Source organism: Hetaerina americana, unplaced genomic scaffold, assembly GCF_022747635.1.
Source record: "Hetaerina americana unplaced genomic scaffold, ioHetAmer1.1.p SCAF_8, whole genome shotgun sequence".
Taxonomy (NCBI): Eukaryota; Metazoa; Arthropoda; class Insecta; order Odonata; family Calopterygidae; genus Hetaerina; species Hetaerina americana.
In genome coordinates this window covers 73,880,770-73,904,277 of record NW_027287427.1, presented here as the reverse complement: position 1 = coordinate 73,904,277, position 23,508 = coordinate 73,880,770, and the positions used below count along the sequence as shown (strand labels likewise).

The following is a 23,508-nucleotide window of genomic DNA, read 5'->3' as shown; positions in this document are numbered from 1 at the left end:
AAGTAAAACAAATTAAGAGATCCTAGGTACATTGCAGAAAGAGAAATTTTGGTAGAAATTCAGAGGAAGCTGGAAAGTTGCAAGTAGAGCATTTTGATAGGTAATGGAATGCTGAAGACTAAGAGAGAGGGAAGAATTTAGGCAGGCAAGGTAGGGGGAGGGAAAGGATAGGTATGTCGCACAGAAAGAAGGATGGTAGAATGTATGCAGAATCGAAAAACATTTTAATGTAATTTTTCAGATTTCATCTTGTTCGATGAAGTTAGAAATGACAGGTGTTTAGTTTATGTCAATACAAATTCTTCCTAAAATGATAGACTACGAAATAATAATTATACAGCCCTTGAAAAAAAATCAGGGAATCAAACATGTATAGACAGACAATGTGTTATAATCAAAGTGTGTGAGGCATGGTGAACTAGACAAAATTTACACATGAATGCTCAGAACTTGTAAGTTTAATACTTGTTTATTTCTTTATACATATATGTAAAATATACCAATTCCCCATTGTGTTTTATCTAAGTTATATACAATAAATGATGAGAAAGTATACCACTCATCATGTGCCTCTCTTCTGTTCAGTTTATCAAAGATTTTGTTTATTTAATTACATGAATTTGTGTCTACTCACTGAGTAACAATTTACTCAACTGTCTCTTTCTGTTATCTTCAATTGAAGTGGCACCTTTGGCATAGTCAGAATCTTATTCTCAAAGGTTATCTCTCCATAGTGGTATTCAACCTTGAAATTCCGGATAATCTGTAAGAAAGATTGGAAAGAAGAGGCATTTTGAGTCACTGGTGATAGAATAATCACAGTTATGAGTGTTCTGTAAATGAATATGAGAGGTGAATTAATTTTAGCAATCATACCTAGAGGTGGGAATAAAGCATTGATAATTGATATATAAAGAAATCAAGAAGTTAAGTCAAACTAGCTGGCAAATTAACATGAAATTGGCTTTGTATTTTGAAATCAAGGTTCTTTAACAAACCCTTTCTTTTACAATAACCTTCATTTTGAGATTAAAAAATCAGCTTGGTATTCTGATACTCTCCTAAAAATGGCTTGCAGAATAGCAGTATGTTCATAGTATAATTAAAACAGTCATTTACATACATAGGACATGTTTGCATTTTACCAAACATCATCATCACTGGCAACATAGCAGTTTTCTTCTTATCCCCCACATGAGTCTGTTTTGAATTCTTGTTTTGTAATCGATAGATATAAAAGGTTGATGAAGGGTACAGAAAAATATGAATGTATTGTGGTTTAGGGGTGCATTTGGGGGGCATATGAAAAAAGTCAAAATGAGTGGCCAGTTTCATGTGTTTGGCAAAATAGAATTTTCTGTTCTTCGTTTCAGTGCCATAAAGTGGAGCAAAGGTAGCTGACAAGCAAAATAAAACAAAAACAGAGTACATAATAAAAGAAAGAATCTCAAATAGAATTGAATATGGTAAAATGGTGACGATTATTAAAGTGATGAGAGAGACAGAGATAGGACGGTACATTACAACTGATGTGATCAGAGAACTGATGAGGAAGCAATACTTGCAAACATTCTAATGGAATGTGGAACTGGATAGATCAGAAGCATGGACCATCGGAAAAGTAGACCCGAAAAGACTAGAAGCCTACGAAACCTGGTGCTCGATGAGGATGCTTAAGATGTCAGCTACAAATGGAACCTCTGAACAAGAAGCAGAATGACCCAATGCAATGGAAGTGTGAATTGAGGATGAAAGAGACAAAGTGGTACAAGAGTTGATGATAAGGCTAAGATAAGTGAACAAAGATGCTGTTGTAACATCTGCTTCAATAATATTTGGTATACCGATTTTATGAGTCAGATGATGGACGGAACCTCACTGTTGACATATTCATGCTCACTTTGGCCTAATTCTGTATTAACTCAATTTTGATGATGACATAACTGATCTCATAAATATCAGAAAACTATTAACAACACCTCCAGGCATTAGGCATGATACAGACTCAATGCCGCAGGCAGATCTCACCTTGGCCAGCAGTATTTCTGTCTCCAACTCTGCAAACCTCCTACCCACACAGCTCCTTGGTCCAAATCCAAAAGGCAGAAAGGAAAATGGATGTCGTTTGGAACCATTAACAGCATCAAAGTCCTCTATGTTACCTGCTGTCTCTTCAGTTGGCCTCATCTTCAACCACCTTTCAGGGATGTACCTCTTACTTTGTGGGAATATCTCATCAGAAGTGACAGATATAATGCTGGGCATAATGATGTTTGTCTGAAAAAATATCAGTTCAGTTCTAATTTTAGTTAAAATATTAGTTTAATTGAAATATTTGTTATTTGTTTTTTTTTCTGCACAAAAGATTTGATGGTCAATAATTTTCTTTTGATTGAGCATCGATTAAATATTGGTCCCCATAGTAATATTCTTTTTCATGCTTTGATGAACTGAGAAGCAAATTTTGTTGAAAGAAGAAAATCTTATCAGAAATAATGAATTTTGGGTGTCAGAAGCTAGTTCTTTAAGTTATACCTGTGTCCTAGTTAAGGAGATTGATTAGGAGAATAAGGAGATTGTTACCATATGATTATGTCTCTTTCCTTGTCAAACGCAAAATATTGAGTGAAAATTATTAGGGAGGGCTCTGATGACATCCCAACAAATGCAACACCTTAATATTTGAAAGTATGAGAGAAAATAATAAAAATCCAAGAAATTCCTAAAAATAAATTTAAGTCATTCAGCAATGAGCTTTTCTTGTTAGCAATGAGGACTGCTCTCTCCCAACATGTACAAGGAATTCTGCTATAATAAGTATGGCATATTACAATGATCTTTTTATAGTGAGTAATGTGGAAGGTACAGTTTATTGCCATACACTTTGCCTGTACCATAATGATATCACAGTTGTCACTTAGTATAATGGAAGATTCAGCAAAGTGAAAACAAGGAAATCATAAAATTGTCTTAAAAATTCCTGCGCATACCTGCTTTTCATAGCTTATTTTTTTCTGTATAAATTCATTTCAAGCAAACCTCAGAGCATCATTATTCATAAATGGAGTTGAAACATTTTTTGCAAATCACAGAATCTACCCTTTTCCATTAATTTTGCTGGCCGAAATCAGCAGCTGCTGCTTAACATTAGCTGTGCCAGCAATTTAAGTAACCCTCAAGCTCAGGCAAAAGCTGAGTACATAGGTGAGGAATGAAAAAATTGAAATTTAAAACCTTTCTATGAAAAATTAACTCAGTTCAATGAAATGCCTGTTCAGATAGGTTGCCAAATTTTGGATCCTAATCATGAGATAGTTAAAAGATTGGCTGTATTATTTATATCATTGAGGAAAACTATGATTGTTCTATAATACTCCAGCCAAGAAAGCACTAGCATAGTTTATGTAAATGGGATCAAATATATTGGTGTCCATTTTTCAGAGTTTTGCATTCTATTTATGAGGGATATTTCCATGTTTTAACTGGTGAGAAATAGAAATGTTAGTATTTTTTCACCTTCAAACTCAGCATTCTACTCTTTATATAGTCTAGATCATTATATCACTCTAAATGTTGGCCCTTGGAAACATTGAAGCTATGAGAAAAGCTCACAAACAAGAAATTGGAAGAAAAGTATAGAATGAACAGTATCTGCCAACTGAAACCCTAGAGTCCCCTCCTCCTCAGTTAGGATCCTCTCCTACTCTACCAATGGTTCAGCATTTCTAGTCCATTTTTACAATGGCCTAGAAATGGGCAATTTTTAGAGATGGTTCAAAAACTTTGACATGAAAAATGACTCCAAATGTCATAAAGAATCATGTTAATTTAGCTAGCACTGTGATTATGTTGGGTTCAATCAAAGTGATGTTTTGAGATTTTATCGCATTAGCAAAAGATAGAAAGAGTGCTTGCGTGTACTTCTTCTAAGCTTCTTGTAATAGCCTCACGTATGCAGAAAGCTCATGGCTAAGATTATATTTTTGATCATCCAGGTCGAGGTTCAGTGTATATTCAAGCAAAATAGCCTATTGTGATAGCAACTTATCCAAGAAATTAAAGATTAGTGGAGGTGATATTTCCGACAATAAATATAGCTGTTCATATATTTAGATGTAGTATTCTGAGAACAGAGGAAAATTACATGATACTTATCATAAAATACCTAACTGGGCATCTTAATCAATAACTTAGGCTAAAGAATAGACTTTATTCCTTATTTCGAATGATCTGGTTTGAAAATGATTGAACTAACCCCTTTAGGCACGTTGTAGTTTGACAGAACTGTATCCTTAACTGTGCACCTTAAGTTCCCAGGTACTATAGGTAAAATCCTGGAAAGAGAAATTTTGAAAAAATATATTTTACACATGGGTAATGAAAGTCTGGAAAGTCCATGCATCAATGACTCAAAGAAATATTGTTTCATGGAAGCAACAAAAAACCATTGGGCAAACCATGTTTATTTATTATAAAGAGGCTATACATCTACATCTACATAATACCCCGCAAGCCGCCGCAAGGGCGTGTGGCGGGGGTCACCAACATGTTAGGTCACCAACCATAAAAAGGAACAATACCACATGCAAAACAACAACGTGGAAAATTACACCCACAGCAGCGCACTACATATACATGTGCTGTATGCAAAAATGGGGTTCTTCAGGAAAAGAAATACATACAGGACACAAATATAATGCACAAAGACAATGTAATCGAGGACAATCAATTTTATTGCGGCTGTTTAGTTGAAAAACTACAGGTACCAATAATTTCTAAGTATAATTCACACCCATTGTAAGACACATGATTTCATAAATAAAAGGGAAATATATTCTTATCATCCTGTGTAATATGCATATAATATTCAGTCTTCCCTTTGGCAAGACCTTACCTCTTCTTTCCTGATCCAATGATCTTAGCCTGCGTGTCAGCTAACCTGGAAAACTCAGGGAAATTAAATAAAGTCAATGGCATCTGGATGCCACTGGCTTTATTTAAAATACCTGCATAAATTAACACTGATAGAAACTTATTTAATTGAATCAGATGGAGAGAGTAGGAGCTACAGAGCCCTAGCCACTTTCATAATTGGATACTTCTTTTATTCAGTTCCATTAAAATGTTTAAAATAAATGACCCTACATAAGTGAATTTGATTCCAACCAAACATTTCATTTCTCTTCTTTCATCCCCTCTTCCACATCCTGCTCAGCACTGTGGTCATTGCTTTCACCACACCCCTCCCTCTGAAGGTCAATCTCAGATTCACCCATAGTGTGCACAATTGAATGGCTATGTTTCAGTTTACTGCACAGCGCCATAATCACTGGTTATCAATCTGAGTATTGGCTTTTAGCAGCTCTTCAAAAAAAAACCATTTCATACCAATCACTTGATTTCCACATAGCTCTTTGCACCGGCAGCTCATGGCTGGCTTTCCTCTAAAATTCTTACCCTTGTGTTTCTTTCAATGGTGATTTTATTCAAATATATATTAAATAAATACCTACTACTTACCATGTTCTACTCTGTTGATGAATATTTCAAAAACATACTTTATCATTGAGTCCCTACTTGTAGTTATAGGAATACTCTTAATCTAGTTTTATATTAATTGCTCCATTATTTAAATGGATATTTGTGTGTATGCTACATTTAATGAGTGTGTGTATGCTACATTTAATGTGATTTTCAGGGCCATGGTTTTTTAATTGAGTCTGTATGTATTGTACTTCATTTTGCCGTGCCATACATCATATACATACACCATCTACCTGGTATTTTCTAATATGATCTCCGCATAAATAAAATTTATTATTATCGTTAAAATTCAGAAATTTCAAAGTGTAAAAATCATTCGCCTTGACTGGGATTCAAACACGGATCCCAGTCAAGGCAAATGATTTTTACAATTTGAAATTTCTGCATTTTAATGCATATTAGTGAACGACTATATTAAAACTTACTTTCGCAGCATCTCTCACAGTTCTTTGACTTATTATCAATTAAACTATTGAGTGTTAGGAAATGATCAATCAGTATCCCACTTCTTCTTCTAAGTAGACCCCATTGGCATCTCTCTTCAACCACCATTCAAATTACTACTTCATTTGTTACTCTTGGCTATCCATTATATTATCATCATTCTTCTGTAGCATCACATTTCCAATGACTCCAATCTTCATCAATCTCCTGCTCCTATCATCCAAGTCTAGCATCCAGAGAAAAGTAGACTGTATATGTAACTTTGAACAAAAGTCTTCTCTATGTCTATGTAAGTAATATTACCATTAGCAGTCCCTTCTGATTGAAAACCTTCTTCGCCATTCTTTTTCTGTTAACTGTATACTTCTTGATTCTTTCATCACCAATTATCCAGCTGTCTTCCACTTTTTCCAGTATGTCATTCCCTAGTTTTACTGAGAGATTTTCTTTCCTGCTTCAACTTCAGACCATTACCTTAGTTTTAATCACGTATATTTTAAAGTTTTACTTTTTCATACCATTCTCCAGATAGGCTAGTATCCTTAACAGTCTTCTTTCTTCTCTGCAGGTATAGCTTATCATCTGCAAATTGTAGCATACTTAACCTTCCCCCATGAATTCATATATCACCTCTCATCTGTTTCTATATCTTGTTAAATATTATCTATATTCTATTATCTCCAGCACTTCATCAGAGGTCCATAATTTCTTTTTTCAGATTTTCTTTGGCCTATAGTTTTCTTTGTGGATACTAAAATTACCATCTTCATTTCTTCATCCTATCTTCCTTCCAAAATTATTTAAAATGCAAAAAAAGATTTTTTGCATAATAACTAATTCTAATAATAGAGCTCCCAGTAAACCTATTTTTGAAAAACTAGAAATCTTACCTCTTTCTTGTTTACACATTCTTGAAATAGTGTCTCTTATTAACAAAAATCAAGACATGTTTATTAAAAGTTGTGACCTTCATAGTCATAATACGAGAAGCCAAAATGCATTCCATGTAAGTCAGCACAGAGTAAATAAAACGATTAAAGGGTTAGATCATCAGGGAATACTTATGTACAATAAATTGCCTGCTTATATTAAAAATATCAAAAGTTCCTTCAAATTCAAGTGTGCCGTGAAAAAACTTCTTTCATGTAAATTATTCTATAGTGTAGATGATTTTCTAATGCATACCATTTTAAATGTATAATTGAAATGTGTTAATCCCAAAAAATTGTAAATTGTATGTATTTGTATTTTTCATATTGTTTTAATATTTTGCATAACGTCTTTTATTGATATGAAGTGTAAAACATGTATTGACAAAGCCATGCATAATTCTATGCTTATGGTGAATGAATAAATTGAATTGAATTGAATCCAGCCATGGCTCAGTTTCCTTCAGTCCGCCTAACTCAATTTGTGTCTCCATTCTCTTCTTTAGCTTCTTGCATTTCAAATGGCACCACTACTTTCTAGTGTCCAGTTTGAAATTTGGATTTGTGTTTTGTACATTTTAATCTGTGCACACATCCTTTTGCCATTATAAACAGTATTTACGAAATATGGTTTTTATTGATAGCTAATGATCTAAACATTGTTTCCAATGGTTGATTTGAAATAATATTTATATTGATGACATTTAATATGGTTGTACCATTTTTCAAAATGAATAAAGAATTATTATTATTTAAACATTATTTCATAAATAATTCCTTCTCAATCTGGTGTGGCCAAGCGATATTGTTTTGGTTCGCAGCTATTGAAAATTTTGAAACGAATATATGTTCACAAAATTTTTATCGAAAATTTTAAAAAGAGGCATTTCATTTAGTTTAAAAGAAAATCAATACAGTTCACAGCTTCTAACTCCTTGAATCAAGTGCTATGTGGCTATCTATGTCTCCAAGAGGTATACTGCAGCCTGACTTATTACCAATTTGAGGAGCACTGTCATGACTGATAGCAATCTATTAAATATCTAAACAAATTCCATAAAGTGATCTCACCTGATGGATTCCTTGAGACATGCCTTTAGGTACTTCATATCTTCCAGTTTGTCTTCAGTAATTGCATCATTTTTGTTGGGAAGGAGTCGTTTTAGCTCTCCAAACAATAATTCCTGCTTATCTTGATTTTTGGTCATCAGGCCCAATGCAGCTGCCATTGCATAGGATGTCTAGAAATGGGAAGTACAATAAGAGTTAACCATCTTTCAAGAAGCAATGGAAAACATGGTATGAAGTAATTTTAATAAAAAAATCAAAATGAGTTGATTTATCTTTAGATGGTAGGCTAGAGAATATGTACATTCCTAGGGAAGTTAATTTCACAATTTCATCAAGTTATTCAATGTCTGTGAGAAATTTTATTACGTAGAATATTTAATACCTTTGAATAATTAATTCAAATTATTCTTCAGTTTTTTCCTACCTGATTGTCCTCGATTTTTCAAATTATTTTGCTAGAATAAGGAACTGTTTTTCATTGCTCTCACATTGTAAATGTATCATCAATTGTGTAAATACTTGAAAAGCTGGAGAAAAAAAGTCCTGATTCTTTCCAGGCCTCTACAGCTAACTTGAAAAGACTATTGCTCTATTCTCCTCTGGGTGAAATCCTAGAGAATCTGAGTTTCCTGGCTACATCTGCAGCCTAATGAAACATCTCTGGGAGAAATTGCATAGTTCAAGGTATGATGTGGTGGAGTTCAAACATAATCATGACCAAATGATAGCACTTTTCCGCCAGATATTGATTTTTTACATGACTGGTTTCAATGTAGTACATTGAAACCTGTCGAGAAATAAATCAATCTAGTAGGAAAGTGTCATTATTGTCACCTGGGAGCCCTAATTAAGAGTTTCAAGCATATCTCTCTAGTGAGCCCATGTAAAGATTTCCATCAAGAAGAATTTGCTTACTGTAGAGGTAATTTGCTGATTTTCTCTGTAATGGTACATCCTATTATGAACTGGTGGCGATTGTTTATTTGATTCATAGAAGGAGTATTTAGGGGAGAAAAAATGTAGCTAAATTAGTCTGCTATTCAGATCTTTTAATGAGGACTGCCTGAGAAGAGTACACCAGTCAAATCAATTTGATATCTCTGGACAAGCATGCAAAAGGTTAGAAAATATAAAAGTGATAATAATAATAAAGCATCTTAATTGAGGCAATATTGAGACTAGATAGTCCTTTCTTTCACCTAATCCCTTGTCATCAACATGCATAAATAAATCAGCAATCATCACAACAAAGAGCATAGAAAAAATTTACAGTGTTTATAATAAAATGCAAAATAAATTATGCCTTAAAAATAACAATATATTGGGGGAAACTTGGGTAGTATGAGAAAAAAATATTTATATATATTTTAGGAAAAGCATAGGGATTGTGAAAAGATATCCTAATTAAAAAGCTCACTTCAGGAAAATACTCACATAGGAATGGGAGTGTGAAAAACTTGCAAAACCTACTGAGGTATGACTAATGTGCAAATACCTAATAGCAGTGAAAGTTAGAGATGAAATTAGATGTTATAGGTACAAGCAAAATGATACTACTCAAAGGAGGAGACCTTTGTGGTAGTAGCTCTAGGATAATCCAGACGAGATTCATATATGGAACTGCAGGAGTAAGCTCATCATTGTGGCAGGGTGCCATGATGAGAAGAAACCTTAAATGGCATGAAAGAATTTTCCTTCATACCATTATAGGTTTCACCAAGTGAAATTTGCCAAATAAGGTAGTAGTGCAAGTTTGTATGCTGAGGACAATGACAAAGTGGAGGATGTATATAACGATATTGCTGAGTTGATAAAAAAATGTTAAGGGAGAAGAAAATTCGAGTTATCTTTGGAGACTGAAACGGAGTTAAAACAAACATGAAAAAGGATTACAATTCAACTATTTCGGAGGGTATTCTTGAAATTTATGAAAAAGAATATTGGAGTTCTTCAAACAACAGTTCAAAGAAATGGTGACAATCAACAGGCCCACCACCATGCAATCAATGGACATAGATAAATGGTTTTGATAATAATGTAGACAAGCTGTATATTTAATTAAAGAGCAATATATTTAGTATTGCTAAAATAGTTTGTTAAATGAAATTTGTTCATATTTTTCATTTTTACCTTAAAATTTAATATTTTGATCAATGAAATATGTTAATTTCATTTACCGTAAATCCTAGACCCTAGCATTAAGATTTGATGAAAGCAAAGAGGAAGTTGAAATAAAACAGGAGTAAAGCAGGTTTCTATCACCCCTAATCTTTAGTATATACAGTAATTAGTTGATGAACAAGATAAAAAAAGAGACAAGGTGGCATATGCATATACAGAGAAAGCATAAGTATGCTGCGATTTGCAAATAACAGATCAATACATGATGAGAAGAAATAAGTCCTGCCAAGGTACTAGGCTCTATGGAGAAGGGATGAAGAAGTACAACCTCTATGTAGGTAATACCATCTAAGACAAAGGATAAAAGATAGACTTCAATAAAGAATAGAGAAATCCACACATGAACCGGTGGAAAAAATTATAATTTGGAAAGCAAGGTCACTAATGGTGGAAGAGTGAAATGGGTGACAAGTAGTAAGTAAAATAATGGAGGCAAAGAAGGCTTTCTATCCGGAGAAGCAACTATGTACTGACAGCAAGTAATACTAGCCTAAAGTCAATTCATAAAAGCTTATTTATGGACTTAATGTCTTCTGTTGGACATGGACCTTAGGAGCAACAAAAAGTTTTTAAATAATGGAAATTTACTGCTTCAGAAGAATGATGAAATGAAATGAAAATGAATACCAGCAGAGGAAGAAGTTCTTTGAAGAGCAAGAGAAGGGAGAATTCTTTGGAAGAGAGGAAGAAGAGCGTAAGTGACTGGGTATTTTCTGTGGCAGGGTAACTTACTAAAGACCATAATTAAAGCCACTATAGAGGAAGGCCAAGGGCGAATTACAAGAAGTTTGAAATGGAAGATATCAGTCCAAGGAGCTATGAAGTAAGCAGAGTTTGCTAAGGAACATGATGTATACTAGAGGGCTCTAGCAAACCAATCTTTGGTCCTATAACCTCTGATGATTATGTTAATTGTTGGAAGCAAGAAGTGAATTTGGAAAGCAATTATGGAGAGAAAGAGGACAAACCAGTTGAAAATATGTTATTGCAGTCCCCTTGTATGACTATGGAAGATTTCTTACTTTAAAAATAAGATCACATAAGGAGCAGATGACAGTGCTCATTACTGAAAAGAAACTCTTGGCTGGAAAGTGGCATTCTATCTTAAAGTTATCCATTAATGCAGAAAGTGTTTCAAAATGAGAACTTGGCTCAGGGAGAATCTTCAGGGGTTAGATCTAAATTGCAGAAAACTGATAGACGGTTAATTATCCCTTCGAAAACAAACCTGCCAAGTTCCAGAATAACTGATCCCCATTACTTTATTTTAGAAGATAAAAGAAAGATTTTTCTGCCAAAGCAGAGTTCACTTCCAAACCTGTAAGGAGAAAACAAAAATGTGCATCAAACAATGGATTCCAATAAAATAATATGTTGCACTTTAGCCAAATGTTACTTGATCATTAGCTGTTTTTATTTTCAATGAAAACCTGTAAAACATATGGCCCTCCTCTAAATGTTGACATTAGGATTTATGAGTTTTGCTGAAATTCTGTTAAACAGAATACTAAAATACAAGGGTATATTTAATTTTTAATACTGCTCTATATAAATTGTCACAACTCCTTACCGTATCTATCCCGCCAAATAGCATGTCCTGTGCCATGATGGTTGCCTCTTTAGGACTCATTCTTGTCAAAAGTCTTTCCAGGACACTCATATCAGACACTCTTGTTTCACCTTCTGCTTTACGCTTATCACTATGCGCTATTGCTGCATTGACATGCTTAACTGAAACCCTAAATGAGAATCAGATCAGATGAAAATTATTAATTTAGGGTGATTGCATTGTGAGTAAATATTTGGTGAACATATCTTTTATAATTTTGCTAGCTTACAGAGTGTAGGCAGAACATTAAAAGCTTCTTAGGTTGCATCATCCACAAAAATATTGTTTTCAATTTCCATAGGGAATATTTCATTTGAATTAATTTCAATTATTATCTTTGCATTTCAGTACATTGTAATGAGTTATATTCAGTCCTAACAATAACAGCAAATGTTTGATGGAAACTGGTTTAAAAATCAAATTCCAGTTTTCCAGCAGATCATTGAAAATGGTTGATTAAAGGTTTCATAAATTCATTGATGTTAATTATTTAAAGCAAAGAAGTTGTTTTGAGACTGTCTATCCCAGCATTCTCAGGGATATATAAGTTTTATTAGTAGTAGTTCGCTGGCTTAAGGTAGGTTTTTGACCTAAAGTAACGTGGTAAAATATCCATAAACCCATTGCTATAGATGACATAACTATTCTTTAGTTCTGCATAATTTCTGCCTCCCTTAAATTTATCCAAAATGTCCATCATTTTCTTCCCTCTATCCCTGCTTTTGCAAAATTCCCCCCCCCCCTCCCCCATCGGCTTTCAGAATCACATTTCCTCCTGCGTCCACTTTTCCTATCTTATTGAATTTCCTCTGACAACTTTATTTCTTCCACTACCATGCCAAGAACTTCATCATTGTTTATCATTTCCGTTCATTTTTTTTACATTCTCCTCCACACCTACATCTCCAAATACCTCTAATTTATGGTTATCTACCTGTCTCACTGACCAAGTTTCTGAACCATACATACCACACTCCATATTTAAGTATTTTCTAACCTTTTCTCTACATCTTTTCTTAATGTACCTGTCATCTCCTGCGGCTTTGTGAATGCTTCCTTACCCAACTCAACTCTTCTTTTAATCTCCCCACTACTCAACCCACTCATATCCAAAACAATTCCCAAATCAGTAAATTGTTTTACCTGTTCTAGTTTCTCCCCCAACTTTCATGTTACCTTGCCTTCCCATTTCTTGAGACTCTTAACTTCATTTTCATGTGGTCAATTCTTATGCCATACCTATCATACTGATTTCTGTGATATGTACATATTCTAAGAAATTATTTTACTCTTGCAGTTTGAATGGAAGAGATTGAAAGAGTATGTATGTATACAAAATGTATGATGTTGCTGCAATACAACCATATTGCATGAAAAATTTACATTGTGTATAGCATGCATAAAACATTGAAGCAAGAGAAATTGACTTAATTGACTTGCTTAAATGCAGTATACCTAGTTTGTCTTTGGAAGAGCTGAGAATGTAATTTAATGGGATTTTGTGGTGAAACCTATCTTGATTTTGTTTTTGGAGATGGATTTTTTAATTTTAAGAGTAATTTGGCCAACAAATGAGAGTTTTTGCGATTGGTGATAGCCTACTGCTGTGGTTTGATAAATCACTTTCTGGGATACATTTCTGGGCACACATTTCCTCTAGAAAAAATGTCAGTTTCTTCCAAATTCCATTTTTTCTGTGGGATAAGAACTCAAACCTTACGGTAATGTTTATTGCAGTCAAATTCAAACATCCAATCCATCTTCTGTATCTAAGTCAACTGCAAACTTTATGTTCCTATTTAAAGAATTTAATACTGTTAGAGAAACTCTCCAGGTTTCTCATGGATCTTATCCATGCACAAAAAATATCATTGACATGTGAACCAGTATAATAGGTTTGGGGTATGTTTTATGGAGAGCCATTGTTTTCCTAAGTTGTCAATGTAAACATCTGCTAGGAGGGGGGCCATTGAGAGCCCTTCTAATTGACTATAATAATTTCTGTCAGCACGAAAATATTTTCATTCACATGTTTCCAATAATTTACAAAGTTATGTTATCATATGCCATGGTATTTTTCCCTCATGAGGGATGTCTCAGACAGATTGAGGGCTTCCATTTTTTAAATACTTGTGAAAAGGTTAATATCGTCAAAATAAAATCATACATTTAGAAGGTAGCAGTTTTTTGAGCAGCATGCTTATGAGTTGATATGAGTTCTTGATTCCATAGTTGAGTCAAATCCCAAGTAAATTCTAAACAGACTGCCCTCAAAATTCTCTCCCCCATTTAACACTTATTCTTTGCTGGGCCCTTTCCCTCCTTTTGACATTGTCACATTATAAGCAAGAAGCATCTGAGTGTCATTTGGCTTCATGATAACTACCAATAAATTGAATTTACATTGAATATAAAATATGTGAACTAATGTTTAATAAAATTGCTTTCATGGGCAATTTTTAAAACTCATTCAAGAGTTAGTAAACAAAGTTACTTCAATTTTATAAGCATGGTAGGCTATAACAGCAAACGTAATGTAACAAGCACTAGCTGTACAGCCATGCATTTCTATAAATCATAGATGATTGACCATCAACAAACTAAAATGGTGTTGGCATTTTAATTTCATGCACTTGAGGAACCTTGAGATACTTCAGCTTGTAATTTCATAATTAAAGTATGTTGCTCCAACACCCCCTGCCAAAACTGAATGGCATCTTGGATAGCTTGGTGTAAAAGTAGATGCCACAGTGGAAGCAGCATCTTAAATAAAAGCCTATAACTATGCATTTGCAGTTAGAGACCCATGGTATAAAATACTATAATTACAGTTATGAATTACTATAATAATAATAATAATCTTTATTTGCCCAGAAGACACTGACACAGTGTAATAGATACATCAGATAAGTGTATAGGACACGTCATATGTACATTTAGATGTTAAACAATGATGAAATTCAGAAAAGCATGACACAATAATAATTTTTTGCATAAAATATATTCCATATTCAGTATGGTTATTTTTTCTCCATGAATTCCATTACAGAATAAAACTGTTCTTTCCTTAAAAATGATATTAATTTCTTTTTGAACAGGACTGGATCCTTTACGTACTTAAAATCGTAAGGGAGCCTGTTCAGTGCAAGGAGGCCCATTGATTTAGGCCCCAGGGATGTATTTAAAGTCCTATTTAAAGTCCATAGGCATAAGAAAAGAGATTTCAATGCATCTGGGTCAAGCATATGAATTACTCACTCAAAGTCATCCCTTTCAAAGACAAATTCCTCAATAAAAGAACATTTATGCTTCATATCTTCTTTCCATGTTGAAAAATGAATGGCACATGAGCATTTGAAGTTAACTTTAAACTCGTTCAATGAACTATTTAGCATGTATTATTTTAAAATAATTTCCACTAACTTTACAATTTAAGTGTTACTATTGGATTTCATGACATTCTTTTGATTGAAATATATTCTAGCTAGGGACATATTAGCCCTTGATAATGGAGTCTTCATGGAACTACTAAAAAAATTTCGGAGTAGCATTATAATTTCATTAGCTAATACTGGATGCATGGATTTGGGAATTTGATAAAAAAACTTGGAACTGGCATATCTAAAATCAAAGCTTTATGCAAGATAGGAATAAAATTTGACACATATAAAGAGTAGGAATAGATTTTTATGCACATGCACAGTAAAATCTTGAATATAAGTAATACTTGTGGCCATACCCAAATATTGCATACATTTTCATATCCAAGTATGAGATGCAGCAATCCGGATAGAAAGAATTTCATATTGGATGTTGAAGGCTATTAGGATAAATATTATTGCCTGAATTAGCTAATGGGATAGTTAATTAATAACCTAGTGGAACCTTATAATTGAGACAAAATCATGGGTGTCACTAATATCTCAAATACTATCACAAATTCATGCCTTGTGTTGCTAGAAAATAAATGAAGCATAAGATACTAGCGTTAATGTCATTCTGTGTGTTGGTATCTTGTTTACAAATACAAGAGAATCATCTTTTAGGTGAAGCAATGGTGGACCATGAATGGAAATGAGGCCATTTTAAATAATGGTATTCTTGCTCCTTGTGAATAACTGCATTTTCCTGCCTTGACCATCTTCCATTGTTTTACATATTTACATATGCAATCACTTATTTGTAGAATGTTCATTGAGCATTTTTAAACAGTTCTGCTGAGAAATGTCTGGTTGAGGTCTTGCTACAGACTTGTTTTTGATCTAATATTTGTGGCTATGCTGGAACTTTGGAATCATCTTATTTACATTCTGGGCACAGCATTGTTTCCCAGTGCTAGTCAAACTATGGTGTCATAATAAAGATATTGCTGTTCAAGTTTTGGTGTTTTCATCATATTGCCATGAACAATTATCTGAACAAGTTTGAAAATTACAGAAAAATTTAATGAGTTAGCAATCATATTTTATTCCTATGCTGCAGTTTAGTGACAGGCTTTCACATACCTCATTCTTAGTGGACATTGACATACTCAATATCTCATTTATGTACACCTATATGGAATATCCATCCATCAAAGATAAGATGGTCTATCAGTACTATTTATGGATGTAATCCAAATACAAAGTAGATATGGAGCCTATGCCATCTGAATAGAAACCATATGTTATGCAAAATAAAATTAGGAAACATCAATATAATTTTCAATATCATAAATGAGTCATTGTTTTCATTCACATGTCATATCTTGATTAAAAACTCTTTTTGTAAAGGCTATATTTTCTTAAAGAAGATAGTTAATTGGTGTACATTTTTCAAAGGTGATATCATTTCAGGCCTTTTTGTGTTCCTCCTCATTCTCTTTATATTTGATTAGAATCTCAATAAAGGTGTTAGCACCATTACTATTAAATTAGACCTGTAATGAGTCATGTCAATAACTATGAATTAAGAAAGCTTGAGATATAATTGAAATATTAAAAATTAATGTCAAATGAACTTTCAAACACAAAATTGAAATATTAGAAAAATGAGCACTGAAAGTAATCCTTAATTAAATTATGCCCTCAATAAATGAGAATAATAATTTATATTAAAAAACTGGTGTGGGTTTGCTGTGGTTCCATACAAATAAATTTTAAATATATGGATCAATTGATTTAATTTTTGAAAGATCATTGTTCATGCATTCAAAATATCAAACATTAATGTCTCAGGTGTTTTGTTGTATAATAGGTCTTTCACTGAGTACAAGGGTAATGCTTAAATGGCTTCTATTGAGTTGAACATGCAACATTTGGTTTCTAACTGTGTCTTACACTTCCTTAATATTCTGTTAGACTCTCCTACTCCAGGTTTGGCATACTATATAGACAGCTTCAGTGAAAACTTTACAATTTTATTTAACTTCTCAAATCTCTCTCTCTACTTTTCGAACTATTTCCAATGATGAGACTTAAAAATTAGATGTATCAAATTAACCACAAACAAAAACCATCCCACACCCCAAAGAAAATCTCCACAACCTCATTCACATCTAACCCATAGATCTCAAAATGCCACCTCATGGGCATTTAATTGTAACAAGAATTTTATCTAATTCTGAACTAGCTCAAGAATAAAAATAAAACTTTGATGAACAATGACAAAAGTATAAAATAAAAGATACCAATAAAAAAGATCAATGATTATATGTTGCCAATAAATGATGAGATAACATAGCAGTTTCAGGCCTAACTTTGTGGAATTCCTTCATGATGAGGGTAGAAAAAGAAACTTTGCCCTTCCACATAAAGATTTCACCTAATGATGATGTGCAGCATTGAAACCATGTTCGTGTAAAGTATTAAATCTTTACAAGTAAGTGCAAAGTTTATTTTTCGACCCTCAAAGGATTGAGAAGAATAAGGGTATTTAAAAGCAGAAAATGGGCTTGTATGAAGCAAAGAAGTCAATTGTCTACATTGAAATTTTTCTTGAGTAATATTGCTTAATTTCATAAAGTGAAATGAATGCTTATCCCAGGAACTAAAACCAATCCTTAAAATCATCAGGGATGCATGTCAAGGTTGATAAGGTTCTGTAAAATCAATCTTCATCAAATTTATCACTGTAAAAATCAATATTCTACTTGATGCATTAAAACAGACTTATAGAAATCAGTATTAGGATGCAAGTTTAGGAAATTTATACGTATCAAAGAGGACTTTTTGAGGTCAGATTTTTAGAAGCTACATTTTAAAAAACTAACTCTGTGAAGGGTAATATGCAACTGATTTTTATTCACAGAGGAAAGTTATCTTCTTGATGTTTAACTTAAATTAGTTCTCTCAAAATTAATTTTGGTGTTAAAACCAAAAAATGTGTGTTAAAGTTCTTACACAAATTTTATGCTTCTATTAATGTTTACAAAAATCTTTTTAGAAAGGCAGTTACCCCATGGTATTAAAATACCCTGTAATTTGGTAATTTCAGCTGAAACATAAAATGTTCACACTCACAGGATTTGTATAAGAGCTCTTATAACTATATTTCATGTTTATTTTAATACAAATGGTTTTCATACGTAGTTATTATTTTATTGATACTTCAGGAATTCAGTTAATTATTCAGAGGAACTATAAATATTCTCTCAAAGGGGTATTTACTTCAAAGCCTATATATTTTCACTCTAAATGCATGTATGTACTTATTTTATTTGCATTATATTTATGAGCTATTACATATATATCCTTGCAAAATGAGAGAAAAATATATTCTAATTAACTCTTCATTCATTACACCTATCTAGTAACCTATATATATAGTAACCTATCTCCTAGCATGTTGGTATTAAAATAGTTTTTACCTTATATATATCTCTTAGATTAAAAATATACAATCAAATTTCATTAACACAATGCATTAAAAGCTAATGAAATATTTTTAACCTACTTTTAACTGGTAAGTCACCATGTCTCTCTTGTGGTAAGTTTTAAGTTATAACAAAGGAGCCATGCTATTGCCAAATATCCAAGTTTGATATGAGTTTCTTTGTAAATTATAATTCAGAATTTTAAGAAACTACAATAACTTTAGAATTTTTCTCCATTTTTGGGCCTTCACTAACATATGCTGATATTGTTGACAATAGTTCTGCTGATGTTCCAATCAGTATCTTCAGTTCGAAGGTGACCTGAAGGTGCTGATTGGAACACTAGGAAAACTGTTGTCAAAAATGTCAACGTGTTTGGTGAAGACCAAGAAATGGAAAGAAATTCTACTAAGCCTAAGAATCAACATTTATAAGAACTGAAATATAAAAAATGCGAGCATGATTAAATTTATTGAGATATAAACTTTTGAAAGAACCATTAAGATTGGTTGCTATTTGTGAGCACATTATGAAAGGCATGCTTTCACCTTTTTTGTCACCATAGCTGCTAGTAGTACATACATGCTTTTATTCCTCAACTCACTCCAAAAAGATGTCCAGAGCATTGACGAATCTTTTCCAAGTAGCTGTGGGGTATATCTTCCAAAAAGGAATTTCCACCTCAAGGGAGAATATACAATCAAAGAAGTCCCCAACTGCATTGATCATCTTTTGGGGTTCAGAATCTGGAGGCAGATTGGGTGCTAAGCAGCCAAGGCGGGTATCAAGGGCGACATATGCAATTGCTGTAGAATGGCCAGTGCATGATTAAGTAAGATATAACTATCACCTTACAATAAATGAAATGAGAAACATGTTTAAAATACAATGGGAAACTTCCATACCAGATTTCATATGGTATTGCTTCCAACCTCAAAGATAAGTTGCGACACTCACATTCTAGTGACCACTTGAAGAGGTCATTGATAAAGTCTGGTGGCAGTTCATCCTTTTGGTCCCTTATTCTCCGCATCCTAGAAAAAAAGCATTCATTAATATTTTCATTTATGTTTCAGTGACATTTTATGATTTCCCTTCTAATGTTATCCATGTGCTGAAGGTCAGGTGCTTAAACCCCTCCTAAGAAGTTTTTACTTTGTTGTTACATGCATAATAGACTTTTCTTGGTGGATTTCTGGCAAACTATGAACTCAAATGATGCATACATAACTTTCAAGCAATTCAGTTATATTGGCAGTTATGGTGGCCAGGGAAAGAGTTGAAAGGAATACTCTTTTCCAGAGAGATTTATCCAGCAGAAATAGACTAATCAAGTGGAAATAATAGCAGTAAATTTACGCTAAAACTACTAGAAAAATATGAAGATCAGTTCAATGCATCATTGAATGGACAGTTTAGAGTCATGCCTTATTTCATGCAAGGGTTCCAGAGTATTTGGGCTATGAAAACTTGCTTGAGAATTTTAACATACAGGAAAAGGATGTGCACCCCAAGTCCCACAAAAATTCAACAGCTGAAGAAATAGAATCTAAAAATATTCAACTTAGGAATCCATAAGGAAATCTTGCAGCTCCTTTTTTTACCAGTTGAGTTACGTACTTAAGTGATATCTAATTTACTATGCAATTTTTGGTCATTAATCAGAACTTGCTGATTGACTCATTGAGGTGACATTAGAAATACTTGTTTGTTTAAAATTCTAAAACCAGCTGGAACTGCAATTGAATACTTCAGAGCATTCATCGCCCTTGTATTTTTTCAGAAACTAGAATAAAGGTAAATATTTGCCACAAATGTGTGTAAGAGCAATGTCATTCTACCTCTTTGAATCAACAAGAATCACCCCCATCTCTCCACTAAGTATGTTAACTCCAAAGTATACAATTCAACTGATGATGAAGTTTTAATTTCAAAACCTGGGTCATGTTATTATAAAATCTGTGGGAAGTTAAAATCCATCCCATACCCATCTCTTTGATTGGAGGCATTTTTTAGATTAGTTGGAAGGAGATGCAAGTCATTTTTCCCCCATGTTGAGTATTTTTAGATGGTACATTTTATAGGGAGTGACCAATCAATTTATCTGTGGCAATCAACCCTCCTTAACTCATTTTTCATTCCTCAACAGCTTTTGGTCTTTTTAAGAAAATTTCTCCACTCAAATTAAAAGTTATTGCCTTACTACCTTGCTTGAATCAGCTGTGACAGGTTAATGGACCAACATCAGCCAACATCTTGCCAAATAATGGATTTAGATTATCCAAAGATTTGCCTTACACCAAGCTGTAGTAGTTTTTGAACCTATTCAAGCCATCCTTTGCCTGCTGTTTTTTTCGTCATTTGGCTTTGTACGATTCTGATTCCAGATGATGTTTTCTCAAAAATAGCTCATTGCATAGAAGATTGCACTATGTCACTTGATGAGATCATGTTGGCTCAGTTCTCCACTGTACTTTCTTAGTTTTCAATTTTTTCCCTTACTTTAAATATCACCTACATATGGTTGCATTTGTATCAATTTCTTTCTTAATCTAGGCATGGGCTGTTACTGAGCAAGAAAGTGTTCTCTTAATACTTTAGAGGAATAGTAAGCTTTTTGGACATTCTGTACCCTTCTCTATAGCTTTTCCTTTGATATTTTATGAATGCACATAAAATATCAAAGGATAAGCTATAGAGAAGGGTACATATGAATTCAAAAAACATGAATAATGAAGCATTGGCAGCTCACTGTATTTAAAGCAGTTTGACTGGAGAGATAAAGAAATTGAAGTGATAATGATAATCATATTGTCAATTTGACCAATAATTTTAGTCATTTTCAGTCTATATCTGTGGACTATTTTTGAAAGTGGGCTATAGATCCACCGGTTGGGGGTAAAATACCTGTAAGTGTTAGTGATACCCTGAATTTGGTAGATATGCCTTTGTGAGAAAGTTTCTGGGACCTGGGAAAAATGCTCCTCGGATCGGAGAGCACCTTAAAAGCTGCATTTAAAATGGGTTTGATCATATATACTTTGTGACAAATGGTGAAAATTAACTAACAGGACATTAATGTGACATCATATGGCATACAAAAACCAACAAGTGATCATGTCTACTTACCTCTCAACAAAGTCCTGGGCCACCCCACCAATTGGTTGTATGTATTGTTTTGATATCCTTGGCTGCATCATTGGAGGATTGACTTTAGAGCGTGCATCTCCCCACTTTTCTCCATTTCTGCAATTGAAAGGATTGGCTATTATTCATTAGCAAACATTTTAAGTATGGACATTGCTCAGGGTGCCCAGCCATCCGCATATCCTTGAAAATCTGGAAAAAATTTGGAATGGGATAAACCTTGAAAAAACTAGGGGTATGAAAAAAAATTATTTTACCAGAAAATTGACGGTGAACAGTAGAATGAAATATGGCATCAGTGTTTTCATTTAAATTCATGTTTCCTTTCTTTGAAATTTAATATGAATCACATATCTAGTAATTTTTTAAAAAAGTGGCTTTCAATGTGTCCTTTACTCTGGAAGACGGTGAAAAATAGAGCATCACATCAGAGTACATTACAGGAGCATTCATGTAGTAAATCAGGCTGGCTAGGTCTTGCTCAATAAAACAACCACCAACTACCACAACACTGTAAATTGTCATAACTTCTTTAAGTCAGAATACCTTGGTAGACTAATGCTCCAAAATATTTTTTCTCTAACTCTAGATGCCTACCGATGTTCTTTTGTATTGTCACTTGTTTATGAACGTAAAGTTAAAGAATTCAATCCAATGTATGACTCCAAAACTCCATGAGAGGTAATCTCTATGCCATAAATGGCATTTGTATTTAGGAGTCTTCAATTTTTCAAAACTTTTACCCTCATTCATTGTCTACCCATGAATGTCTGCGTAACAATTGAAAATGCATAAGTATTTGTGCGTTTAAATTTAGCAATTTCTGTTGGATGACATTGGCAATATGAGATAGCAAAAGTAAAATCTAAAATCACAAAACCCTAAAAAATGAATTTTTATCCTTGAGAGAACCTGGAATCAGAAATCATTTTCTGGCCAACTTTAAGGAGCATAGGAAATTTTATCAGGCATCTATTGGTGGACGTGTTCTGTGTTTATTGTAAAGATCTAAAATCACTTAGTGTACTTTTGTGCCTCGGATATAGAAGAGTGTTTGAAATCAATGAAGGTAATTGCCCAAGGTTAGCTAATGCATGTAGCTGTACAGATAGTATATCAATGTATACCAAAAAAAGTTGCAGAATTATTCTTAGGAAAAGCAGTATGGGATACTAATAGGAAATAAAAACCAAATGGATTGACTAATTATTGAGATACAAAGGATTTTTTAGGAACATAATGGAAGGGAAGTTCCCACAAGGAATGCCAGGCACAAATACATAGCCCAAGCAGATGATAATAATGAGGTTTATTGGTTCCTAAAAGACATGGCAAAGTAGAATGCTTGGGGCGGTGGGCTATCAGGACATACAAGAGAGATGATATTAGAAAGGGGAGAATGAAGGGTTTCAATCAACCAGCCTTCACATTGAAATACTCATGATGATGCTGACATTTCAGTGGAAATGTTTATTTGTGGGACAACCCTATTGCTATTATTCACTGAAAGTGGGAAGAAGGCATTGAATCCAGCAGTTAAATTGTATCCCCATACCATTATTAAATATCAGTATTACCAGACCTCCAGGTCTATTTAAAAATAAATTTCTCTCCATCTATTTAAAAGTAAATTTTATTCCATCCATGTAAAAGTAAATTTCATTCTTTATCTGTATTTCATTGGCTAACCATGCCCATTATTACCCCAAGTGAGTGGATTGTGCTATTTT

At 33.4% G+C, this 23,508-nt stretch overlaps 1 protein-coding gene across 1 annotated transcript in view; it reads right to left on the bottom strand.

The window, feature by feature from the left end:
• Nucleotides 1-413: 413 nt before the first annotated feature.
• Nucleotides 414-23,508, bottom strand: part of LOC139697763 (probable cytochrome P450 49a1) — a 29,656-nt gene continuing 6,561 nt past the window's right edge. The window contains exons 4-11 of the mRNA XM_071596601.1: nt 21,761-21,877; nt 19,589-19,665; nt 19,236-19,437; nt 11,740-11,908; nt 7,989-8,158; nt 4,256-4,334; nt 2,029-2,277; nt 414-763 (exon numbers count right to left, since the gene is read on the bottom strand). Of these exons, the coding sequence (XP_071452702.1) occupies nt 650-763; nt 2,029-2,277; nt 4,256-4,334; nt 7,989-8,158; nt 11,740-11,908; nt 19,236-19,437; nt 19,589-19,665; nt 21,761-21,877 (1,177 nt within the window). The 3' untranslated portion in view covers nt 414-649. The remainder of the gene's footprint in view (nt 764-2,028; nt 2,278-4,255; nt 4,335-7,988; nt 8,159-11,739; nt 11,909-19,235; nt 19,438-19,588; nt 19,666-21,760; nt 21,878-23,508) is intronic.